This window comes from Sarcophilus harrisii, chromosome 2 (genome assembly GCF_902635505.1).
Source record: "Sarcophilus harrisii chromosome 2, mSarHar1.11, whole genome shotgun sequence".
Taxonomy (NCBI): Eukaryota; Metazoa; Chordata; class Mammalia; order Dasyuromorphia; family Dasyuridae; genus Sarcophilus; species Sarcophilus harrisii.
This window is the reverse complement of record NC_045427.1, coordinates 373,985,043-374,010,433: the sequence shown is the minus strand read 5'-3', so window position 1 is coordinate 374,010,433 and position 25,391 is coordinate 373,985,043. Positions and strand designations below refer to the sequence as shown.

General features: G+C 36.3%; 2 protein-coding genes across 2 annotated transcripts; both read right to left on the bottom strand.

Annotated features, from left to right (window-relative positions):
* Positions 1-1,640: 1,640 nt before the first annotated feature.
* LOC100921647 (protein dachsous-like) lies at positions 1,641-13,883 on the bottom strand. Its single transcript, XM_031949311.1, is given in 2 exon segments — positions 1,641-5,629; positions 9,298-13,883. Coding segments are annotated over 2 exon segments (4,836 nt in total). The 5' UTR covers positions 11,662-13,883; the 3' UTR covers positions 1,641-3,157.
* A 3,645-nt stretch (positions 13,884-17,528) lies between these two features.
* Positions 17,529-22,023, bottom strand: LOC100921120 (protocadherin beta-15-like). The gene has a single exon (XM_031953422.1). It carries the CDS (start codon positions 21,471-21,473, stop codon positions 19,155-19,157), a length of 2,319 nt encoding a protein of 772 aa, XP_031809282.1. The 5' UTR covers positions 21,474-22,023; the 3' UTR covers positions 17,529-19,154.
* Positions 22,024-25,391: the final 3,368 nt, after the last annotated feature.

Here is a 25,391-nt window from a genome sequence, read left to right as displayed (position 1 = left end):
TGCATTTTTATACTTCTCATGTGCACCTGAGAAGTCCATATGTAATTATTCGGTTTACTCTAGAAATTATATGTGTGTATACACATACACATATATATCCTTACAAATTTCTTTTCAACTTCTATTTCACAGGATATTTTTATTGCATATTAGGAATTTATGAGAGCAGAAGAATCTGGGATTTGAAAAAAAATATCAACATGAATTTTCTAATTATGTTCTATGCTAGGATGTTTTTTAAAATTGTTTTATTTTTTTCCTGGTTATACATGTACATTCATTTTTAAAATACACATTTATTGACCAACAGGATGATTTCAGAAAGGCCTGGAGAGACTTACGCGAACTGATGCTGAGTGAAATGAGCAGGACCAGGAGATCATTGTATACTTCAACAACAATACTATATGATGACCAGTTCTGATGGACCTGGCCATCCTCAGCAAGGAGATCAACCAAATCATTTCCAATGGAGCAGTAATGAACTGAACCAGCTACGCCCAGAGAAAGAACTCTGGGTGATGACTAAAAACCATTACATTGAATTCCCAATCCCTATATTTATGCCCACCTGCATTTTGGATTTCCTTCACAAGCTAATTGTACAATATTTCAGAGTCTGATTCTTTTTGTACAGCAAAATAACAGTTTGCTCATGTATACTTATTGTGTATCTAATTTATATTTTAATATATTTAACATCTACTGGTCATCCTGCCATCTGGGGGAATGGGTGGGGGGCAAGAGGTGAAAAATTGGAATAAGAGGTTTGGCAATTGTTAATGCTGTAAAGTTACTCATACATATAACCTGTAAATAAAAGGCTATTAAATAAAAAAAAAATAAAATACACATTTATGAATCAGGTTGGAAGAGAAAAATCAGAACAAAGGGGAAAGAACACAAGAAGAAAAAAACAGAAAAAAAAAAAAGGAAAAAAGTGAACATAGCATGTGTTAATTTACAGTCTCCACAGTCGTCTCTCTGGATGCATATGTAGGATTTCTTTTTTTTTTTTTTAATTACCACTCTTTTAAAATCACTGAAAAATGAACTTTCTCCAATATTTGAAACTTATTATCTTGCATATAACAAACATTTGTTCTTCACAGCATTAGTTAGTAATAATTTCCCTCTGATGTTCATACTCTTATTCCACCTTTAAGAAGAAGCCTGTGTTGAACTGTTAAGAAATTAATAACAACCTTTCTAGAGGCTATGCTCTTTTGAATGTCTGCTTTTTTCTCAGAATTGGATTGTTTTTCTAAAATAATAGATCAGGTGTGTGTGTGTGTGTGTGTGTGTGTGTGTGTGTTTTAATTCAATCATATTTAGTAACAGCAAGATTGTGCATTGATCAATTATGACAGACTTGGTTCTTCTCAATAGTTTAGTGATCCAAATCAGTCTTAAAAAACTTTGGATGTAAAGCATCATCCATATCAGAGAGAGAACTATGGAAACGGAATATAAATCAACACATGCTATGTTCACTTTTTTTCTTTTTCTTCTGTTTTATTTTCCCTCATGGCTTTTCCCTTTTGTTCTGATTTTTCTCTCCCAATATGCTTCATAAGGAAATATGTATATATATGAAGAATGTATAACCAAAAGAAAAAAAGTTGGCCTTTTGTTTTCATGTAACTAGGGAAAATGAAAATTAAAAAAAAATTTAAATGTGATTGATTCTTACTTATTGTGACCATATGTGATTCTTGAAATGTTTGACTTTTCAATACAAATAGACACTGTAATGTCTCTACGCCACTGAAATGTGTTTTTTTAAGAGCTGTGACTTTTCTTCATTTCTTGGGGCAGTAGCCATACTTTTAAACCTAATCAAACTAATTAAAAACTAATCAAAAGCAGTAATGAAATACTCATGTATGCTATGAAATTCCACACTCAACTGATACAAACCTAAAGTTCAGCTCAATTATTTTTTTTTCTGGTCAAGGTCTGAGTTAGCTTACTGAGTTAATAGAAGTATACAATTTATTGTCACAAAGTAAAACCTTATTAAGTTAATTGGTTGTCTCAATAAGTTTGCACACTGCTGTAGTTCATGTAGTTCAAATTTTTCTTTATTATAGATTGTGAAACTAAGACCAGAGAAAGCTTAAAGATATATCAAGTTTTTATAAAATTAATTTCAGGTCAAGGAAGGACTCAGTTGAAATAGCAATGGATCTTCTTTAATCCAAGCCACTACAAGCTCCTATTTTCCCCACTCTTGCTATGCTACAATCAGTTTTAGTTCCATAACAGATATTCCTCTTACAAGGCCATTTAATTTTAAACTTCTCTTTCAATTTCTGAAACTTAAATGGAAAAAATTATAATTACAGGTAACTCATTTTTGAGAACAATAATCATTTCTGAGAGATATTCTGAAAGAACAATCATCATAGCATTGTGGGTAAAATACTGGATAAAGACCCAGGAAGAGCTAGATTTAAATCCTGCATTTGACGTTAACTAATTTTGGTGACCATGAGCAAATGTCTTCATCTTTTTGAGCCTAGATGGGCTATCATTTATACATACTGCTTTCTTTTTTTTTTGGAATTCCCAAACATAATAAAGAACAAATCTTTCCTGTGATTGATACCATTTTCAGAAGGAAGTACTAAATTAATGAAATGAATCTATTATTTAAAACAGGCAACTCACTTCTAAAATCAATTAGCCTATTAAAGAAGTAAACCCCTGCAAGGGTACTAACTTCACAAACCCAAACCTATGAAGTATAAGATAAACATACAGATATTGGGGGAAAGTATACAAAAGTTCTAAAACTGAAATTAATCCCCCAAAAAATCTAATTAAAAAAAGTTAAGAGGGAAGACAATTCAACTTTCCATTTTATTACTTAAAAGTTTAATAGAATTAATAAGTCAACATTGACAGTTAGACTATATAAATGTAAGAATACTATATATTCAACTTGTTAGCTAGCTAAAATTGCTGTTAAGGAAAATCACCAGTAAAAAGTTTTTCTGTCTATGATGTGGATCTAGTACTGACTATTAGGAATCAAATTGTTGAGCACATGTGTAAAGACCACAGACCTAGGAAATTTGAGTATCTAAGCAGCTAGACACAGAACTACTTAAATTTTACACAATTTACATGTTAAATATAAGTTGAAGAATTCTTACATGTAATCAAGCATATAGGTACTTTGGACTCCTTGATTTTTCTCAGATTTCCTGTCAGAGATTGGAGGAGTGAAACTCTGAATAATTGGCCTCAGATAGTTGAAATCAGTGTTCCCAGAGCCAGTGGCCAAACACACTTCATATTGGTGACTCTGGGATAGGGTCCCAGTGTCATTGACATCCATCAAGTGCCCTGAAAATTGGCAGTTGGGTCCTAAACGATCACCTTTTGCTGAATTTCTTTTCCTCCATAGCCTTATGGAAATGAACAGGATGACAGAGACTAAGAAGAGGAAGGAGACAGAAACCAAAGAAACGATCAAGTAGATTGTGAGGGAATCATTCTGGGGCTCGTCTTTGGGCTCATCTGAAAGCTTTACAAAAGGCTCAGAGAATCCATCCACTAAAAGCACATTCAGTGTAGCCATTGTGGATAGAGGTGGTTCCCCATTGTCCTTCACCAGCACCAAAAGTCTCTGTTTGATCATATCTCTGTCTCTGATAGGCCGTGCAGTTCGCACTTCCCCATTATGGGCCAACAAAATAAAGAGGTCTGGGTCTGTGGCCTTGAGCAGTTGGTAGGAAAGCCAGGAATTCTGTCCTGAGTCCTGATCCACAGCCACCACCTTTGTGACCAGATAATTGGGCTCTGCTGTCTTAGGCACCAGGTCATTGCAGGGAACTGTGCCATTCTGCAGGGGGTACAGCACAAGGGGAGAGTTATCATTCTCATCCTGAACTACAATTCGAACGACAGCCTGGCTGCTCAAGGCCGGGGAGCCTCCATCAGTTGCCGTCACAGTGAACTGGAAAGTTTGGATGGCTTCATAATCAAGAGATCTCAGGGCATAGAGATACCCGTTGTCTGAATTTATAGATATGTAAGAGAAGAGGGGAAGATCTCCAGTCTCTGGAGGTTGCAGGGAGTAAGTGACTTTGGCATTGATCCCTGAATCACTATCTCTGGCACTGATGCTGCCAATATGGAGAGCGGGGCTGCTGTTCTCCGGGAGGTACAGAGTGTACATTGTCTGAATAAATACCGGAGGGTTGTCATTGATATCAGAAATAAGCACTGTGATGTTGTGCTCAGTTTTCAGTCTTGGGAACCCCAAATCTATGACAGTAATGGTGATGTTGTACTCAGCCTTGCTCTCTCTATCTAGAGCTCCCTCTGTTATTATTGAATAGAAGTTCTCCAAGTGAGACTTCAAGGAGAAAGGAAGATCCTCTTGAATGGAGCAAATCATCCTTCCATTTTCCCCAGAGTCACGATCTCTGATGCTGAAAACAGCGACCACACTCTCAGGAATGTTCTCTGGAATAGGGTTCGTTAGTGACAACATAGTCAGTTCTGGGAAATTGTCGTTCACATCCATCACTTGGACCAAAACAGTGCATTTTCCTGAAAGAGCCCCAATGTCTGTGGCTTCAATATCAACCTCATATTTCTCAATTGACTCAAAATCCACTTGTTTTTTCAGTCGAATCTCTCCTGAGCTGGGGTCGACCCCAAAAGTTTGACTGACTTCATACGAAGCTTGGAATAAAGTATAAACGACATCTCCATTGATTCCAGCATCTAAATCTCGAGCAGAGACAGTCACTACTAGTGAATCAATGGGGCTGTTCTCTGGAATCTGCACTTGATACCTTGACTGAAGAAACACAGGCGCGTTGTCATTAACATCCACAACGGTGATCCGCACTCGGGCTGTCCCAGACCTCGGGGGAGACCCACCATCCATAGCTGTGAGGATTAGCGTGAACTCTGGTTGCTCCTCACGATCCAGAGCTTTATCCAAGACGAGCTCCGGAATTTTTCTGCCATCGCTGCGGATGTGAGTGTGAAGGAAAAAATGCGAATTATGGCTGATGGTGTAGTTTTGAAGGCTGTTAATACCAACATCCAAATCCTGAGCGATCTTTAAAGGGAAAGGAGTCCCTGAGGCAGTGCTTTCTGATATTCTCAGGAACATGTCTGGGTCCGAGAAAGTGGGTGAATTGTCATTTATATCTTTCACTTGGAGTTCGATCGGGAAGAATTGCAAAGGGTTTTCTAGTAAGATTTGGAAAGGCAATACACAAGGTTCGGTAGGGCCGCATATCTCTTCCCGGTCCAGTTTCTTTTTTAGAAATAAATTGCCCGTCTTCGAATCCAATTGCAAAAAATGTTTGTTATGGTTAGAGGTTACCCGGGAACCCCGCGCATGCAACTCCCCCACTTCCAGTCCCAGAGCTTTCACCACATTGGCCACAAAAGAGCCGCTCTCCATCTCCTCTGCCACAGAAAACCGCTCCGGCTCTGAAGCTGCCTTAGACGACAGTAAAATTACAATAAAGAATATTACTTGCCTGTTCCATTGCACTTGTCCTGCAGTAGTCGCCATTGCTGTATCCGAGTGAAAAAAATACTTATTATATTCCGTATAAATGAATTCTTTCTTCTTGTCTGAAGTAATTCTGAACTAGTTATTTCTATTCTCTGCTCGTCCAAGTCTGAGAAACGCCTGAGAAAGCCTCCTCTTTCTGACTGTTCTTGTAGGTTCTGTTTTCTCTGGGTAGTGGAGTTTGTCTTCTGAGCCTGCAGCGCCACCATGAGTCCTTAATCATAAACTCCACCTTTTAAAATCCCTTTCAGATCTCCTGGCTAAATTAGTACCACATTTGGAGAAAAGAATCATATCAAATCCTGAATTCAGGGAAATTGAGAAACTATATACTCTCTAAATGTTAGAATTTGAAGGTATATTGAAGACCTGAAGAAGTGATTTTAATCCAACCGTTTCCTTTTATATATAATGAATTGAAGATCACTATGGGGGTGGGAGGAGGAAGAGAGAGATGTTTCCCAAGGATATTTAAAGACTGGTATAAAAATAACATCAAGGAAAAAGAAACACCTGAATATTCCGCATCCTCATTTATAAAGATCACTGTTGACTCCATTCTCCACTGCATTTTGCTAATGTTAATTGGCCTCTTTATAAAAGTTGCTCATCTTAAAAGAACATCACATAAAATATTTTCCTCTATTTTCACCATGAAAAGTACTAAAATCCAGGACGTCATTTAGCTATGAGGCAGAAAACTGAAAGTTCACTTTCAAAAGCAGTACACCCACCGAGTAAAGGAATCTGCAGAGTATACAAACTTGGGGAAGTGAAGTTCTGAGTATATATAGAAAGAATTCCATGAGGTTGTAATTATTGATTATTTAGGCAAAACAATACAAAGCTAGTAGAAAGATGATGTCAAGATGTACCTATAACTGAAAATGTCACAAAACAACTATTTATCTTCATGTCAACAAAATCAGACTTATCACTTAATTTAATCAATTTATTAGAAGGAAATTAGCAAGTTGATTTATGTTTTTCATAGTTTAGGTTCATTTCAATTTGTCAGTGTTGATGCATTTTAAAGCTAGAGCTAAGCAGATGAAATATGCAAACTGTTTATCACTCCACATTAAATTTAATTACATACAACTATACAAATGAATAAGCCAGATTAAAATTAAGTGTTGTGCTTGAAAATTTTTCCATAAAAATCACAAAAGGTGGTGTTTGAAGACATAATTGAAACCAATTTTGGAAAAATAAATTATCTTAGTTCTTGCCATTGAACTGAAATATCCATCAAATTACCATTACACTTTTGCAAAATGCTTCATAATGATAATTAAAATAGAAATGACAACGTGACAAATTTGATTAAATTCTATTCAATCCTATTATGAAGTTTTCATGCAAAGCAGAATAATGTTGTAGGCAAAATAAAACAATGAATTGAGGTTACATTAGTAGCAATAACACTTGTTGATATTTTTAAAAGGAGGTAATATTTTCAAATATTAAAAAGTTGAATTAAATGAAAACAAAAATAGGATAAAAAAGTTATTTATTTTGTAATAAAGATAACATATGACATGCACACAGAAGTTGAAATCCAAGCTAAATTTTTCTAGAACATGATAAATTTTTTTCAATAGCCAAGGATTTGCCTGCTTTAACCTACTGACTGTCCCACATGCCATTTTAGTTCAGATATTTAAATAGAGACTATAGCTTAATGGACACATTGAAAAATAAATAGAGGGTTAAACATTCATTTAGAGTTGGGCCAAAAGCTTCTCTAAGGAGGAGAATATGGGCTATGGCACAGGGATTTGTTTTGGAAAAGGCTTTTGATTTCCAAGGTTTTGGAAAGGCTTCATTTCACATCATAAATATAAACAGTCATAGAAAGGCAGATAGATGTCACTGATAATAAAGAACAGTTCTTGGAATCATAAAATCTGATTTAGAATTCTGTCTCAGGCACTATCTAGTTTGAGTCCAGGAAAGTCAATTAAGCTCTCTATTTGTCAGTTTCATCTGTAAAATGGGGATAATTGTAACAAACACCTCAGGAGGTAGATGTGAGAATCAAAAGAGTTTTGTAAAATTATAAAAAGTGGTTCACAAACCTTGAATCATTTAATCAACATTATCTATTATTTTTAAAATGTATTGAAATAATTTAGACATGGTTACACCCCTGGAAGAAACTTTAGAGAATTGGACAAGAATAAGCATTTAATATTTATAAGAAGTCCATCAGTTTGATATGATGACAAAGAGTAACAAATAAATTCCATAATCCTGAAGAACATATATTACAAAAATATTATTATATGCATCTGTTTTAAAATTATATTATGTTATATTGAATTGTTTTTAAGATGATTTCAGAAATATAAACATAGCTATTTAGAAAGTAGATTGTGCCTGAGAACAGAGTATAAGAATAACAGGTAGCATTTATGTAGCACTTACTATGTTCTAGCTGCTTTGTAATTATTATTTCATTTGATTTTCACAATGACCTGGAAGATAGTTGCTATTATTATCACCATATTACAGATGAGGAAACTGAAGCAAACAGAGGTTAAATGACTCATACTGTGAGTGTCAAAAACTGGTCTTCCTGACTCTCAACTTAATTCTCTATCTTAATATCTCCTGCACCACCTGATTGCCTATATAAGACATCAAAATAGATGTGACTTATTTGGAAGTGTTCAGTAAAGAAGGGGGCATAAGTCATATAGAAACTAGCTTTCATAAAAATTAATCACTTATGGAGTTAAATTCAGACCATCTATGTTTACACAAAAGATAATGAGAATTCATATCTTCCCAGAAATTTTGACAAAGTGAACCCATGAAACAGAAAGGAAATTCTACTTTTGTAAGAAAATAAGAAATATTGCTTAGCTAGAGGGAACACTCATTTGCTCATTGGGAATACTATGTAAGTAACATGACACTTTATCTTGCTAAATCTTTAACTGTTTACTACTTTAACTATTTATATTAAGAAAAATCATAATATGGGATTCTTAAATACAATAATCTCAAGACTTCAAAATCTCAGAACCAGGTTCACATAACCCATTTTCTTTTGTATGTAAGAAGAATTTCAGAGTGTGTCAAAGTTATTTACTTAAGCCTGAGAGAAAAAAACACAGAGTAAAACAGTAAGTTGTTGTTGACTAAGGATTCATCGGAGGAAAAATACCGGATTCAAAGATTGCACATCTATTTTCTTAAGTCCCATATTAAATTTTCTTTTCTTTCCCATATGGATACTAATCATGCCAACTACTATTAATACTTTGTTAATTTTAATATTTTATTTTTAAAGAGTTATTAGTTAGAGTCACATGTTAATCTGTGTTCTCAGAAAACTGTCTATAGGGAGGAGTCACTGTTCTCTTTCCATTTGTGACAATAATCCACATAGAAGACAAAGGTTCCAACCAGCATATATAAGCCTGAAATATGAGCCTTACAAGAGAAAAAAAAATTAATTTAAGAGGGAAGCAAAGCCAATTTCCATTTTAACTATTTAGAATTGATTATGTTTTAAATGATATAAGGCAAAAACATATTAAATATAACATTGTAATTTATTCAATTTACTGGGTGGCTAAATTATCTTAATCCCAAATTAACAAATTTTTATAACTATCAATAACCTAATATTGCAAGTTAGACTTTAACTATTGATATCAAATTTAAGTAATGAAGCACAATAGGAAACTATTTACAAAAAGTTAAGTCTTAGTTGACAAATCTCAGTATTTAACCAAATTAGAGCTATTTTGGAAAACTAGATATTCTTTTCATTCACTGACAGAGGCTTGAGGAGGGACACTAGGAATTAATGGTTTCAGGAATTTGAATTCATTGGTTCCAGATCCATTGTTCAGACATATTTCATATTGGCAACTCTGGGACAGGGTACTAGAGTGACTGAAGTCCACTAAGTGGTTAGGATATACTCCATTTAAATCAAAACGCACATTATCTCCAGAACCCCTTTTTTTTCTCCACAGGTGCATTACAATGAACAGGATAAAAGAGAACAGGAAGAGAAAGGAGATGGAAGCTAGAGAAATTACTAAGTAGATTGTAAGGGTGTCATCCTGAGTGCTGTCATTAGGTACATCAGAGAGCTTTACATAAGGATCAGAGAAGCCATCCACCAGGAGTACATTCAATGTAGCTGCTGTGGACAGTGGTGGTTCCCCATTGTCCTTCACCAGCACCAAGAGTCTCTGTTTGATGTTATCTTTGTCATTGATAGGCCTTGCAGTGCGCACTTCCCCATTGTGGGTCCATACAGTGAAAAGACTGGGGTCTGTGGCCTTGAGCAGCTGGTAGGAAAGCCAGGAATTCTGTCCTGAGTCCCCATCTACAGCCACCACTTTTGTCACCAGGTATCCTGGCTCTGCTGACCTGGGTACCAGGTCACTGCATGGTGATGTGCCATTTTGTAGAGGATACAGAATGAAGGGAGAGTTATCATTCTCATCAAGGACCATGACTTTCACTACAGCCTGACTGCTTAGGGCTGGGTAACCACCATCAGTTGCCTTCACAGTGAACTGGAAAGTTCGAATGGCTTCATAATCCAGGGATCTCAAGATGTACAGATAGCCATTGTCTGAGTTGATGGATATGTAGGAAAAAAGGGATAAGTCTCTGAATTCAGAAGGCAGAAGTGAATAAGTGACTTTGGCATTGGTCCCTGAGTCTCTGTCACTAGCACTAACTCTACCAATGTGGAGGGCAGGGATGTTGTTTTCCTGGAGGTAGAGTATATACGTTGGCTGAGTAAATACTGGTGGATTGTCATTGACATCAGAGACCAGGATCGTAAGATTGTGTTCAGTTTTTAGTTTTGGTGTACCCAAATCCGTTACGGTGATGATAATGTTGTACACAGCACTCTTCTCTCTGTCCAGTGCTCTCTTGGTTAACAGAGTGTAAAAGTTATCTACAGATGCTTTCAGGACAAAGGGGAGGTCATCTTGGATAAAGCAAACCATCTTTCCATTATCCCCAGAGTCCCGATCTCGAGTTTTAAATACAGCTACCATCGCCTCTGGCAAGTTTTCAGAGATAGGATTCGTCAGTGAAGATATAGTGACTTCTGGGGGATTGTCGTTCACATCTGTCACTTGGACCACAACAGTGCATTTTCCAGAAAGACCTCCACCATCTGTGGCTTCAATATCCACTTCATATGACTGAACTGTCTCAAAATCAAGTTTTTTTCTCATCCTCACTTCTCCTGAGTTCTGATTTACTTCGAAAGTTTTGCTAATCTCTTCAGAACGATGAAAAAGTGAATACAATATTTGTCCACTATTTCCCATGTCCAAATCTCTAGCAGAAACAATGACAACCAGGGAGCCAATGGGGCTGTCCTCAGGCACCTGAACTTCATACCGGGACTGGACAAACACAGGGGCGTTGTCATTAATATCCATAACTAGAACCCGCACTTCGGCAGTCCCAGACTTAGGTACGGATCCGCCATCTAAAGCTGTGAGAGTTAATCTGATCTCAGGATACTCTTCCCGATCCAGAGCTTTGTCCAACATCAGCTCTGGGTACTTAGTACCTTCACCGCTCGAGCGAGTGTGAATTTGGAAGTGAAAACTAGGGAAAATCGTGTAGTTCTGAATATTGTTCTCGCCTACATCCAAATCCTCAGCGTTTTTTAAAGAAAACAGAGTTCCTGGTGGGGTATTCTCAGGGATTTTCAGAATCATTTCAGTTTCTAAGAAAGTGGGTGAATGGTCATTTATATCTTGGACCCAAAGTTCGACAGGAATAATCTGAAAAGGCTTTTCCAGTAACATCTGAAAAGGCAACAGACACGGTTCCACGGGACCACATATCTGCTCCCGGTCCAGTTTTTCTCTCAGGAACAGATCCCCAGTTTCAAGGTTAAGCTGTAAATAATGCCGATTGTTTTCAGAGAGGACTCGGGCCCCGCGGGCCGACAGTTCCCTTACCTCCAACCCTAAAGTATTTGCCACATTGGCCACAAAGGAACCGACCTCGATTTCCTCCGCCACAGAAAACCTCCCGGTTGCTGAGGTCGCCTCACAAACCCACAATAAGATAACAAAACATATCACTTGCCTGTTTGGCTTCATTGTGTCTTGGATGTGTGGTCCTTTCAGGAAATTTTGCCTTTTTCTTTCTAATTCCAATTGTCAGGCGTGAGTTGCTGTCTCAGGAAGCTCGGGTTTGAGCTCTCAGCTCCTCCTTACAAAGCGTCAGCTTGTATGAGTTTTTTCCCCCTAAATCTGCTTTTGTTCTGATGTAAAGTTGGGCTCTTCTTCGCCTTCTTAGCCTGCAGCGCCACCAGGTGCCCAAAAGGGTAACAATCTTTTCGCATAAAACCTCTCTTGTAAAAGAACTGAGTCATTCAATTAGTGAAATTTGGGAGGAAAAGATTAGAATTGTGATTTATTATCTTCTATGAATACTGGTAATTGATAAATGTGGAAAATGATTATATTACTTCTATTAAAAACCTATCAGGGCATATACTACAACCAGTTGTATTCATTTTATCATTATTATAGATGGTCTATATTCTTAAATCAAAACAAAATCCCATTCTTTGACGGTGTGATAGTCATTTACTCCTTTAATGTTTGTATTTCTAATAAATATTAGGTATCCCTTTATTGTTGTTGTTCAGCTGTATCCAACTCTTCATGATTCCATTTGAGATTTTCTTGGCTAAGATAGTGGAATGTTTGTATTTCTATCAAATATTAAGTATCCCTTTATTATTGTTGTTCAGTTGTATTCAACTATAATTCCATTTGGGATTTTCTTGATTAAGACACTGGAACGGTTTGCCATTTTCATCTCCAATTCATTTTACAGATAAGAAAACTGAGGCAAACATGGTTAAGTGGCTTAGCCAAAATAATGCTAGCAAATGTCTGAGGCTAAATTTGAACTTGGGTGTTTTTTACTTTAAGTCTGTTTGTCTCCAGTAGAAAGTTATCATTCTCATGTATGCAGCAACAAGTAAGTGACTTTAGCATCAGTTACTGAATGCCTGTTACTTGCATTGATATTGCCAATATGAAAAGAAGGGACACTACTTTCTGGAAATTAGAGTATATAGGATGCTTGAGTAGATACTGGAAGACTGCCAGGGATCTCAAATATCAGTACCATGATATTGTCTTCATGGTCTTGTCTTTTTTGACAAGTCTTGGGTCTTTTGGGTCTTGGGAACCCCAAATCCATGATGGTAATGGTGATATTTGTACTCAAACCTGCTCTCTCTATCCAGTGTCTCCTTCATTTTAAGAGGATAAAAGTTTTCAAATAGCTTTCTATGGAAAGGGATATTTTCATGGGATGAAACAAGTCATCCTTCCATTGTCTCCTAAGTCTTGATATTGGATAATGAAGACAGCAACCATGTGCTCAGGAATGTTCTCTGGGGAAAGACTGATTAATGATGATATAGTCAGTTCCAAAAAAATTGTTATTTAGATTCATCACTTAAACTACAACAGTGTATTTTCCAGAAAGGGCCTTGAGGTCTGTGGCCTCAATATCTACTATTGACTCAAAATCCACTTTTTTTCAAATGAAATCTCTCCTGAGATGGGAGAGACTCCAAATGTTTGAATGATTTCATCTAAAGCATGGAATAAGGCATGAAGAATATTGCAATTGATTACAGCATCTAAATCTTGAGGAGAGAAAGTCATTTCTAGTGAGGTAATGGAGTGGTTCTCTGGAATTTACACTTGTTATCTCGACTGACAGTTGCATTGTCATTAACATCCAAATCAGTGAACCACACTTCGGTTATGGAAGACTTCAGGAGGGATTCACGCTGGGAACTTTCTGCCATCACTGCTGTCTCAGTAGGTGTGAGTATGAAAGAGAAAATGAAAGTTATGGCTGATGATGTAAATATAAAGATGCCAAGATCCAAGTCCTGAGTGTTGTTTAAAGAGAAATACTGTCATGGTGTTTTCTGATATTCTCAGGAGCATGTCAGGATCCAGGAAAGTAGATGAATTAATTTATATCTTTCACTTGGAATTCAGTCCAGAAGAACTGCAAGGGTTTTCTAGTAAGATTTGGAAAGGAAGCAGACAGATCTCAGTAGGACCTCACAGCTCCTCCTGGTTTAGTTTCTCCTTTAGAAGTAAATATCTTGTCTTCTGGTCCAGTTGCAAAAACTGTTGGTTATGGTTAGAAACTACCTGCGAACCCCACATTACAACTCCCTTCAGGGTTCATAGGGTTCAGAAACTTGAATTCACTGGTACTTAAGTCACTGGTCAGACAAACCTTACAGTAATTCTGGAAAATTCATCATGTGGCCTAGGCAGGGGCTATGAAATTTAAAAGATATTTTGATCCGTGGTGTTATTTGTCTTTTCCAAGGGCATAGTGCAATAAAGAGTATTGTGCAGACTATGAAAAGAAAAGCATTGGAGGTCAGATAAATTATCAAGTGGATAATTGATATCCACTTCCAGACCCAGAGCTTTCATCACATTGGCAACAAAAAAGACACTCTCCAAATCTTTTGCTATATAAAACCATACTGGATCCCAAACCATATCAGAAAAGAGTAAAGTTACAATAAGGAATATCATTTGTCTGTTCTGCTGAGTTTTTCCTGACACTGTCTCCATTGATGTGACATCCTATATGTATCCTTTTAGTAAGAGAAAATGTTAATAAAACATCCATCCCAATTACCTAGTAGAAGGAATCCTAAATTCAGTATTTCCATTGCCTCATAGCTTTAAAAGAAAATGTCTCTTAAGCCTTGCTGAGTCTTCAATCTCTTTCCTTTCCGAGGTAACTTTTTGTTCTGAGTGATGGCATCTTCTAAAATTGCTGTTCTTTTAAACTTTTGTAAGGCTTCCTTGCCATCATGCATCCTGACAGAGAAGTTACACTTTTAATGTTCCTTTCAGTATCAAAATGCCACCTTTAACAATTTCAAATATAGAAATTTGATGTTTATAAGAGGCTAGAACCAAATGTTTTTCTTGAATTTAAATGAGTAGCAGTTATTGCGAAACAAAGGGAAATAACAAAAGAAAAAGCATTGTTTCCCAATAGATATGTATTTGACTAAGCAAGATCTTACTGACAAAAAACCATAACGTAGTTACAACTTTTTTAAAGTTTCCAACTTTAAACTTTTGCTATTGTAAATGAAGAAATTCTGAAGTTAGAATAAATGAACACTTCTTTTTAACTTTTTTAATACACAAAGAATGCCCATGGGCTATGGGAGTATTTTTTTTTCAGCCATCAATTTGTATTAATTTTCTTGGGTTCCATTATTCACTAGGTTCTAATGACAGTGATAATGACTAATTTAACAACAGGCTTCATGAGAAAAAAAGTAATTCCAAGTCTATCTAAACAAAATTAAGGAATAACCACAGAAATATTCAATGTTGAAATCAGAAAATAAATAAATAATAATCTCATCCAGCCCCCTTCTTTTACATATAACTAATTTAAGGCTTGAGGGGAAAATTATTTGCCCATCCTTAGGAATCTCACTCATCACTCCTTCACTAAGACAGTAAGACATGCCACTTTGGCATGGAGGTCCTAGAAAGCATGGTGCGTTTTGTCACCACAACTTGGGGGCTCTAGAAAGCACACAACAACCCAGTGTGGGGGCCCTAGAAAGTGTAGTATGTTTTGTCACCCCAACTTGGGGGCTCTAGAAAGCAGGACACAACAATTTTTACAAGATTTTGAGTTCCAATTTTTTACTTTTCTTCCCTCTGCAGTGTGTTAGAAACATGAGAAGAGAGAAGACCAGAAAGACCTTTTGCAGAAAATGACACTGGAATTGTGAATTGAAGGAAACTAGGATTTCCAAATAGTGGAAATGGGAAAGGAATGTATTTGAGGTAGAGGTTAAAACTAATAGAAAGGCATGGAGATAGTGGCATGTGTGAAAAAAGCTAAAAATGTAAGTTGGGTCTAAGCTTTGAAAAACTTTAGATAACAAAATACTTATCACAGTTATGTTGAGCTCAGACATTACACAATCAGTCATGAGCATGATTGAAAAGGAATATGCAGATATTAGAACACATCAAAAGGCAATCACCATTTCATTAGTTTCTATTGAACTGACACAGGTCAGTAATATTATGAGAAAAATAAAACATTAAGATCCATATTTGATAATGTTAATACATATACTGGTAGAGTTTTTTTTTTTAAAGAAATGATTTTCAATATACTTCAAGACTGGTTGAAGTAGGGAAGAAAGTAAAGTTTCCATGAAAAAGATGAATAAAAAAGTGTGATAAAGATGTGATTAATTACTTAGATAACACTGGAGAGTCAACTAAAAATTATAGAAATTATTTAATAGGTTCAGTAAAGAACAAAATAGTAAATAAAACCCACAAAGATAATGTGTCTATGTATTGCCAACAAAACTCAGCAGAATGGAATAGAATACAAAATTTCCTTCAAAATTACCACAAAATGCATAAAATATCTAGACTAACAAGGACAGACAGTAATTTTGTGATTGCAATTGTGAAACAATCTTTACAGAAATGAAGAAAGACAACTTGCTCATGATTTTACCATATTAATTTTAAAATAACAATATTATCTAAATCAATTTGAACATCTGGTGCCTTGCTAAACAATTACCAAATGAAAAGTAAATCATACAAATGTAAATGTATAATCATACAAAGTTATAACAAAATTCATCTAAAGGAATTAAAAAATGGGAAATAAAGGAATCTAATAGAGATCACCAAAACAATGTAGTATGGATTTTTTAAAAAATAGAAAAGTTGGTAATTTGATTAAGTATATATAAGTCAAAATCAACTGAGACAATGTTATGGTATTTGCTAAACCCAGTGAAACAAACTACCACAGGTAAAGTTTTGATAAAACTACTGAGGAATATGGGAAAAGAATTAAGAAACATTATGTTTAGATCAATAGCTTGCACCATTTATTAAAAGAAATGTCAAGTGAATACATGATCTAGACATTCAAAGTTATACCATAAATAAATTAGAAGAAAGAAAACAAACAAGGATAATAATATCATAATAATAGGTTCATGGTTGTGCAACCTTAGTTTTATAATATTCTTTACATAAGAATAGATTTATATGTTTTGAAGATTTTGCATTTCACATTTTAAAAAAAGAAATATAAAATGTTGGAGGGGATGTGGGGAAACTGGAACATAAGTACATTGTTGGTGGAGTTGTGAGCTGAGCCAACCATTCTAGAGAGCAATTTGGAACTGTCGAAAGGGCTATCAAACTGTGCATACCTTTTGATTCAACAGTGTCTCTACTGGGTCTGTATCCCAAAGAGATCACAAAAAGGGGAAAGGGGACCACGTGTGCAAAAATGTTTGTAGCAGCCTCTTTTGTAGTGGCAAGGAAATGGAAATTGAGGGAATTCCCATCAGCTGAGAAATGACTGCATAAGTTATGATACATGAACATAATGAAATATTATTGTTCTATAAAAATGATCAGAAGGGTGATTTCAGAAAGGTTTGGAGAGACTTATGTGAACTGACGCTAAGTGAAGTGAGTAGAATTAAGAGTACATTGTACACAGCAACAACAAGATTATGAAATGATCAACTATGATGGATTTGGCTCTTTCAACAGTTCAATTCCAGTAGACTTGTGATGAAAAAAGCCATTCATCCAGAAAGAGAACTATGGGGATTAAATGTGAATCACAACATAGTATTTCACCTTTTTTTGTGGTTTATTGCTTTTTTTCTTTCCCATTTTTCCTTTTTCTTGTGATTTTTCTTGTGCAGCATGATAAATATGGAAATACAATTAGAAAAATTGCACATGTTTAACCCATATTGGATTATTTGCTGTCTAGGAGATGAGGGATAAGAGGAAGGGAGGGAGAAAAATTTGGAACACAAAGTTTTGCAAGAATGGATGTTGAAAATTATCTTTGTATGTATTTTGATATTTTGAAAATTAACTGCTACTATCAAAAAAAGGAAAAGAAATATAAAATGTGTTGACAAAATTTAGAGGTAAATACCATCCATAAAAACTACTCTAGAAGATAGGGGGAAAGTAAATCAACATTTATAGCAGGTCTCTCCGTTTTGTATGATTAAATGGTCACACATATAATCCATGACTTTAAAAAGTAATGATTGCAAAGAAATTCTAGTATACCTCTATCATGTAACTGTGTTCCATTTAACTGGATTGCTTTTTGTTTGCAAAATATAGGAAATCACACACACACACACACACACACACACACACACACACACAACCAGGCAGAGCTATTTAAAAACTAATTATATCTGAATTTAGATATATAACTATCAAAGACAAATTTATAGAACTTCCAAACTATCTGTTGAAGAGAGAATTGAAAGGAATATAATCTGTTCTTTAGAAAAATCAATAACTTATCAAAGATTGATTCAGGTTCTCTGTATCTAAACAGGGGGATAGTGTTAATGTCTCTTCTATATTTTGCCATAATCAGGTCATATAGCAGAAACTGAGATTTTCCCTCAACAGGCAGTTTAGAGACTTTTTTTGGAATGTCCATAAAATTAATTGAAAGGATTAAGAACAAAACTTTTAAAAATAAATTTATAACTATTTTGAAGGGTTTGACAAAACCACTGTAAGAAAGATTTACATATAATCAACCTGAAAACTAAAATGTTCGAGCTAGATTTTACCAGAATGTAAATATTTGAGTGTTTATTTCAATAAGTGAGTTAAGAATGGGTTAAAAGTTCATTTTTATTTAGGTCTGGGAGGAAAAAGTAGGGATAGAATAATCAGTTACTACTGTTAATAATAAGGATAAACAGAAAAGTATGAAATCTTAATGAGAAATTCCCATTTCTTTAAGCTTTGTGCCATACTTTAATCATAATTCTTTCCAATATAAAATCATAATATTCTTAATTAGCTATCATGAAGGTATTGTTAATTTCATATCTAACCAAAAAATACAATTAATTTTGGTTATAGGTAAATGTGATTTTAGTTAACTCTGCCTCTATGAGAAGCCTAGCATTTATTGGCCCTTACTCAGGAGTTGCTCTTATATTTAATTGTGGCAGAAATTTAACTTATAGCTAGCATATTCACTGTAGGAGAAAGAGTCTCATAATCATTAGCTTGATAAATGCAATCCTATAGTGAAAGTTAAACTCAAAGATAAATAGAAAGAAAAACATCTAAATGAATTTTGAGAAGAGTCTTAAAAGCTAAACTATGTAATATTTGAAATTTCAAAGGAAACAATCTATTTTCTAATTTTACTCTTTTGGATAGAATATAAGGATAAAACAATATTAATATTTTGCAAACTATGTGGACTATTACGTATCCAATTAATTAGCTACCATATATTTTACAAAAACCAAGATCATTGAAAAAACTTTCAGGACTAACAATAATTTGCACCATATTAAAAAAAAAACTTTCATTATTAAATTTAAAGTTTCCCCTACTAGGCAAAAATAAAAGATTCATGAAATAGCATGAGAAAAGATTTTACAACTTGACAATATTAAATTTCTGTTATCAGTTATAATACTGTAATAAGAATGTAGTTGTTTCTAAGTAGCTTGAGGAGGAACGCTGGGTAGAATAGGCTTCAGGAACTTGAACTCATCTGTCCCTGAACCACTGGTGAGACACACCTCATATTGGTAGTTCTGGGACAAGGTCCCTGTTCTGCTGACATCCAAAAGATGGTTTGGGAAGGGGTTATTTGGATCAAATTGACTACAATCTGTGGCATCTCTTTTCCTCTTCCACAGGCAAATAGCAATAAACATAATAATAGAGACCAGAAAAAGAAAGGAGATGAGAGCTAAAGAAATGATCAAGTAAACGGTGAGGGAATCAATCTGGACTTGTTCCTTGGGTGCATCTGAGAGTTGCAGGTAGGGCTCAGAGAAGCCGTCCACCAATAGTACATTCAATGAGGCCACAGTGGACAGAGGTGGCTCCCCATTGTCCTTCACCAGCACCAGAAGCTTCTGCTTAATGGCATCTTTGTCACTGATGGGCCTTGCTGTGCGAATTTCCCCATTGTGGGCCCATAAAGTGAAGAGACCGGGGTCTGTGGCCTTGAGCAGCTGGTAGGAAAGCCAAGAATTTTGCCCTGAATCCATATCTACACCCACCACTTTGGTGACCAGGTAACCTGGTTCTGCAGTTCTGGGCACTAGATCATTGCAGGGAACTGTGCCATTCTGTGGGGGATATAGCACAAAAGGAGAGTTATCATTCTTATCTAGGACCACAACCTGAACTAGGGCTTGGCTGCTCAGGGGTGGGGTGCCTCCATCAGTTGCCCTTACAGTGAATTGGAAATCTTGGATGACTTCATAATCCAGGGATCTCAGGACATAGAGATTGCCATTGTCAGAGTTAATGGAGACATAGGAGAAGAGGGGCAGGTCTCCAGCTTTAGGAGACTGAAAAGAATAAGTAACCTTAGCATTGGTCCCTGAATCCCTGTCACTGGCCTTCACACTGCCAATATGGAGGGCAGGAATATTATTCTCCTGGAGGTAGAAGGTGTAGGCTGACTGAGTAAACTCTGGAGGATTGTCATTGATGTCAGAAATTAGCACAGTGATGTTGCACTCAGTTTTGAGCCTCGGAATTCCCAGATCCGTGACTGTAATGGTGATGTTGTACTCGACCCTACTTTCTCTATCCAAGGAGCTCTGTGTTAACAGGGTGTAAAAGTTGTCAATAGATGGTTTTAAGAAGAAAGGGACATTTCCCTCAATAGAACAAACCATTTGTCCGTTTTCTCCCGAATCTTGATCTCGAATCTTAAAAACAGCCACCACGGTCTCAGGTGAATTCTCAGGGATAGGACTGGTAAATGACGATATGACTAGTTCTGGGGCATTGTCATTCACATCTGTCACTTGGATCACAACAGTGCATTTTCCTGAAAGCCCCCCACCATCTGTGGCTTCAATATCCACCTCGTAAGATTTAATTGCCTCAAAGTCTAGTTCTCTTCTCATTTTAATTTCTCCTAAAGTGGGATTTACTTCAAAAGTATTTACAATTTCTTCGGAGCCTTGGAAAAATGAATATGATACTTGCCCATTATTCCCTGTGTCCAAATCTGTAGCAGAGACTGTGACTACCAGGGAGCCGATGGGGCTATTCTCCGGGATCTGAACCTCATACTGAGCCTGGGGAAAAATGGGGGCATTGTCGTTGATATCTACAACCAGGACTCGGATTTGAGCTGTTCCAGACCGAGGCGGGGATCCACCATCCAATGCGGTAAGAGTTAGAGTGACTTCGGGCTGCACCTCCCTATCCAGGGTTTTCTCCAACACCAACTCCGCGAACTTCCTGCCGTCACCGCGAGCATGGGTTTGAACGTGGAAATAAGAATTAAGACTGATTGTGTAGTTCTGAACACTATTGCTCCCTATGTCCAAATCTTGCGCGGTTTTCAGAGGAAACAGAGACCCGGGTGGACTATTTTCAGGGACATTGAGAAGCATTTCATCGTTGGGGAAAACAGGCGAATGGTCATTTATATCTTGGACCCGGAGCTCAGCGCGAACTATCTGAAAGGGTTTTTCCAGTAAAATCTGAAAAGACAGCAGACACGGCTCCTCCGGACCACACAGCTGCTCCCGGTCTAATTTTTCCTTCAGGAGCAGATCCCCACTTTCTAGGTTAAGCTGTAAATAATGCCGATTGTCCTCAGAGAGGACTCGGGCCCCGCGGGCCGACAATTCTCCTATCTCCAGCCCCAAAGTCTTTGCCACATTGGCCACAAAGGAGCCCACCTCGATTTCCTCCGCCACAGAAAACCTCCCGGTTGCTGAGGCCGCCTCACAAACCCACAATAAGATAACAAAACATATCACTTGCCTTTTAGGCTTCATTGTGTCCTGTATGCGCGGTCCTTTCAGTCAAAGAAATTTGCCTTTTTCTTTCTAATTCCAATTGTCAGGCGTGAGTTGCCGTCTCAGGAAGCTCGGGTTTGAGCTCGCAGCTCCTCCTTACAAAGCGTCCCCTTGCATGAGTTTTTCCCCCCGCAATTCTGATTTTGTTCTCGTGGAAAGCTGGGCTCTTCCTTGCCTTCTTAGCCTGCAGCGCCACCAGGTGTCTTAAAGAATAACTTCATCTTTTCCCGTAACACTTCTCATAAAAGAACTATGGAGTCGCTCAATTAGAGAAATTTGTAAGAGAAAGATTAGAATTGTGATTTATTATCTTCTGTGAATACTGGCAATTGATAGATGTGGAAAATGATTATATTACGTCTCGTAACCTATCAGGCCATATTACAACCAGTTGTATTCACTTTATCATTATTATAGATCGTCTATATTCTTAAAATAAAATTCCATTCTTTGTGCAATAGTCATTTGCTCCTTTAAAGTTTGAATTTCTAATAAATATTAGGTATTCCTTTATTATTGTTGTTCAACTCTCTCCAACCCTTCATGATTCCATTTGGGGTTTTCTTGGCTAAGATAGTGGAATGGTTTGCCATGTTTGTATTTCTGTCAAATATTAGGTATCCCTTTATTGTTGTTGTTCAGCCGTATTCAACTCTTCATGATTCCATTTGGGGTTGCTGTCTCAGGAAGCTGCGGTTTGGGCTCTCAGCTACTCCTTACAAAGTTTCTTTTTAAATTTTTTTTATTTAATAGCCTTTTATTTACAGGTTATATGCATGGGTAACTTTACAGCGTTAACAATTGCCAAACCTCTTTTTTTTTTTTTTTTTAATTTAATAGCTTTTTATTTACAGGATATATGCATGGGTAACTTTACAGCATTAACAATTGCCAAACCTCTTGTTCCAGTTTTTCACCTCTTACCCCCCCCCCCAGATGGCAGGATGACCAGTAGATGTTAAATACATTAAAATATAAATTAGATACACAATAAGTATACATGACCAAACCGTTATTTTGCTGTACAAAAAGAATCAGATTCTGAAATATTGTACATAGCTTGTGAAGGAAATCAAAAATGCAGGTGTGCATAAATATAGGGATTGGGAATTCAATGTAATGGTTTTTAGTCATCTCCCAGAGTTCTTTTTCTGGGCATAGCTAGTTCAGTTCATTACTGCTCCATTAGAAATGATTTGGTTGATCTCGTTGCTGAGGATGGCCTGGTCCATCAGAACTGGTCATCATATAGTGTTGTTGTTGAAGTATATAATGATCTCCTGGTCCTGCTCATTTCACTCAGCATCAGTTCGTGTAAGTCTCTCCAGGCCTTTCTGAAATCATCCTGTTGGTCATTTCTTACAGAACAATAATATTCCATAATTTTCATATACCACAATTTATTCAGCCATTCTCCAATTGATGGGCATCCACTCAGTTTCCAGTTTCTAACCACTACAAAGAGGGCTGCCACAAACATTAGTGCACATACAGGCCCTTTTCCCTTCTTTATGATCTCTTTGGGAAATAAGCCCAGTAGTAACACTGCTGGATCAAAGGGTATGCACAGTTTGATAACTTTTTGAGCATAGTTCCAAACTACTCTCCAGAATGGTTGGATTCGTTCACAACTCCACCAACAATGCATCAATGCCCCAGTTTTCCCGCATCCCCTCCAACACTCATCATTATTTTTTCCTGTCATCTTAGCCTATCTGACAGGTGTTCCTTACAAAGTTTCATCTTGACTGAGTTTATTTTCCAACTCTACTTTAACTTTGATAGGAGTTGGGTTGCACACCAAGCCTTCTTAATCTGCATAGTCGCCAGGTGTCTGAAATGATAACTAAATATTTTCCCATAAAAGCTATATGTGAAAGAAATTTAAGTATATATATATATATATATATATATATGTCGCAAAAATGAATTGAGGGGTAGAACTATGTTATTTATATTTAGTTACATTAGTAACTAGTAGTTATATTACAATTGTAAATCTTTAGTAATGTTTTGCTATCTATGGTGACGATGCGAACTCTATCTGGATAAGTTGAATCGCATTTGCAAAAATCATTAAGGTGGGTCACATAAACTCTAAAAATAGACATCGAATTCGAGGGATAACAAATGTTTTCAATTTATGATTTAAATTTCTCAGTGGCATTTTCATCTCCAAAGTATTTCAAGTACTCGTGATTGCCCACAAATAAAGGTTGGGCTTTTTCCCCCACAAGAATTTAGGACACAGTCTACTGAGGCAAGTGATTTTTTCAGTCAGTAGGCTGACAATATAGATTGGTTTTTAGGATTCTGTAGAGACAATGTCAGGTGTTGTGCAATGAATAATACTTAAGAAACAGTAGACAGGGTACTTGCTTATAGAATCAATTTAGAGATTTTGAGGTAACATTTACAAGATGAAGAGACAATTTTAAAACTTTATTCTCCTGCTCAGCCAGCTCTTATAGGAAGCAAAATGAACCACTTTCCAAATGGTATAGGGGACAGGTAAAATTAGATGGAATAGTCATTTTGACATCTTCTCCATTCCCTCTTCTGAGATGAAAAAAGACATGGGCATATAAGATTTTTAGAAATAAGAATGCTTCTTTTGAATTCTTGCTAATAGTATTTCTAGCACTTATGTAATACTAAGTTTCTCTAAGACTTTTACATATGTTTTATCATTTGATCCTCACAACTCTGTGAGAATTGTTTATTATTACAATTTTACTGATAAGAAAGCTGAGGCTGAGGAATATGAAATGATTTGTTCATGTCTGCTAGCAGTTGTCCAAGACAGAATTTAAATTTAGGTCTTTCTGATTTCAACACCAGCATTCTATACATTATGTCAACTAGCTGCCATAATACATGATAATGTATCTTCAAAAAATCAAATTGTCTTCCCTTTGACCCTAGAGAATTGTACAATGAAAAATGTCACCAAATATTGTAGATCTTGAGGATAGTCAGCTATAGATTGCTCAAGTTGTAAAGGACCTAATTTAGCAAAATCTTATAGCCCACTCATAGTCTTTGGTATGCTTTCAAACTTGAAGATTTTGTAATGAACTAAAGGTCTGGCCTATGACCTGGATAAAGTATACAACTTTTATGTCACAACCATTCCATCTGCTCAAAGACATGGTCATTTTTCCTCAGAGGAAAATGAATAGAAGGCTTAAAAGTTTCTCATATTTTTGGTTTTCAGAATGCTATATATGTACTCAGCTGCCAGCATTTATGAGGGAAGCAACTGATTCTAGTAACTGATATCTAGAACTCAAATTCAATGTGTCAGATAAGATTAAAGAAGGGGGGGGGGGTTAAATTTTTTTTTTTTTTTGCTGAGGTAGTTGGGGTTAAGTGACTTGCCCAGGGTCCCATAGCCAGGAGGTGTTAAGTGAGATCACATTTGAACTCAGGTTTTCCTGACTTCAGGGCTCTATCCACTGCACCACCTAGCTGCCCCAAAGCAGGGTTAATCTTGGGTATCCAATTTTATTAGTCTGTCCTGAATCAATATGAAGATCCTGTTCATGGTAGCAAATAGCAAATTCAGCACTATCATTCTCCAGCAAATAGTAAATTCAACACTATCATTCTCTTTCATTTGTCCAGAGATTTATTTAGTACAGCACTACTGTACCACCTGACATATAGACAATTTTTGGAGAGAAGTATGGAACTCTGAAAGTACTTGATTGTCATAGCTACACTCCAGATAGTTAGAAGGGGAAGTCAGTGACTGGGAGATTACTTTTTGGAAACTTTAGAAGTTTATCTTTTATAAACACTCAGCATTAGCTAATGAGCTCTTTAATCATTACTTTGGCCTCATATGATTATAAAAATTGTCTCATAGATGAAAATTCATTACACAGAATAAAA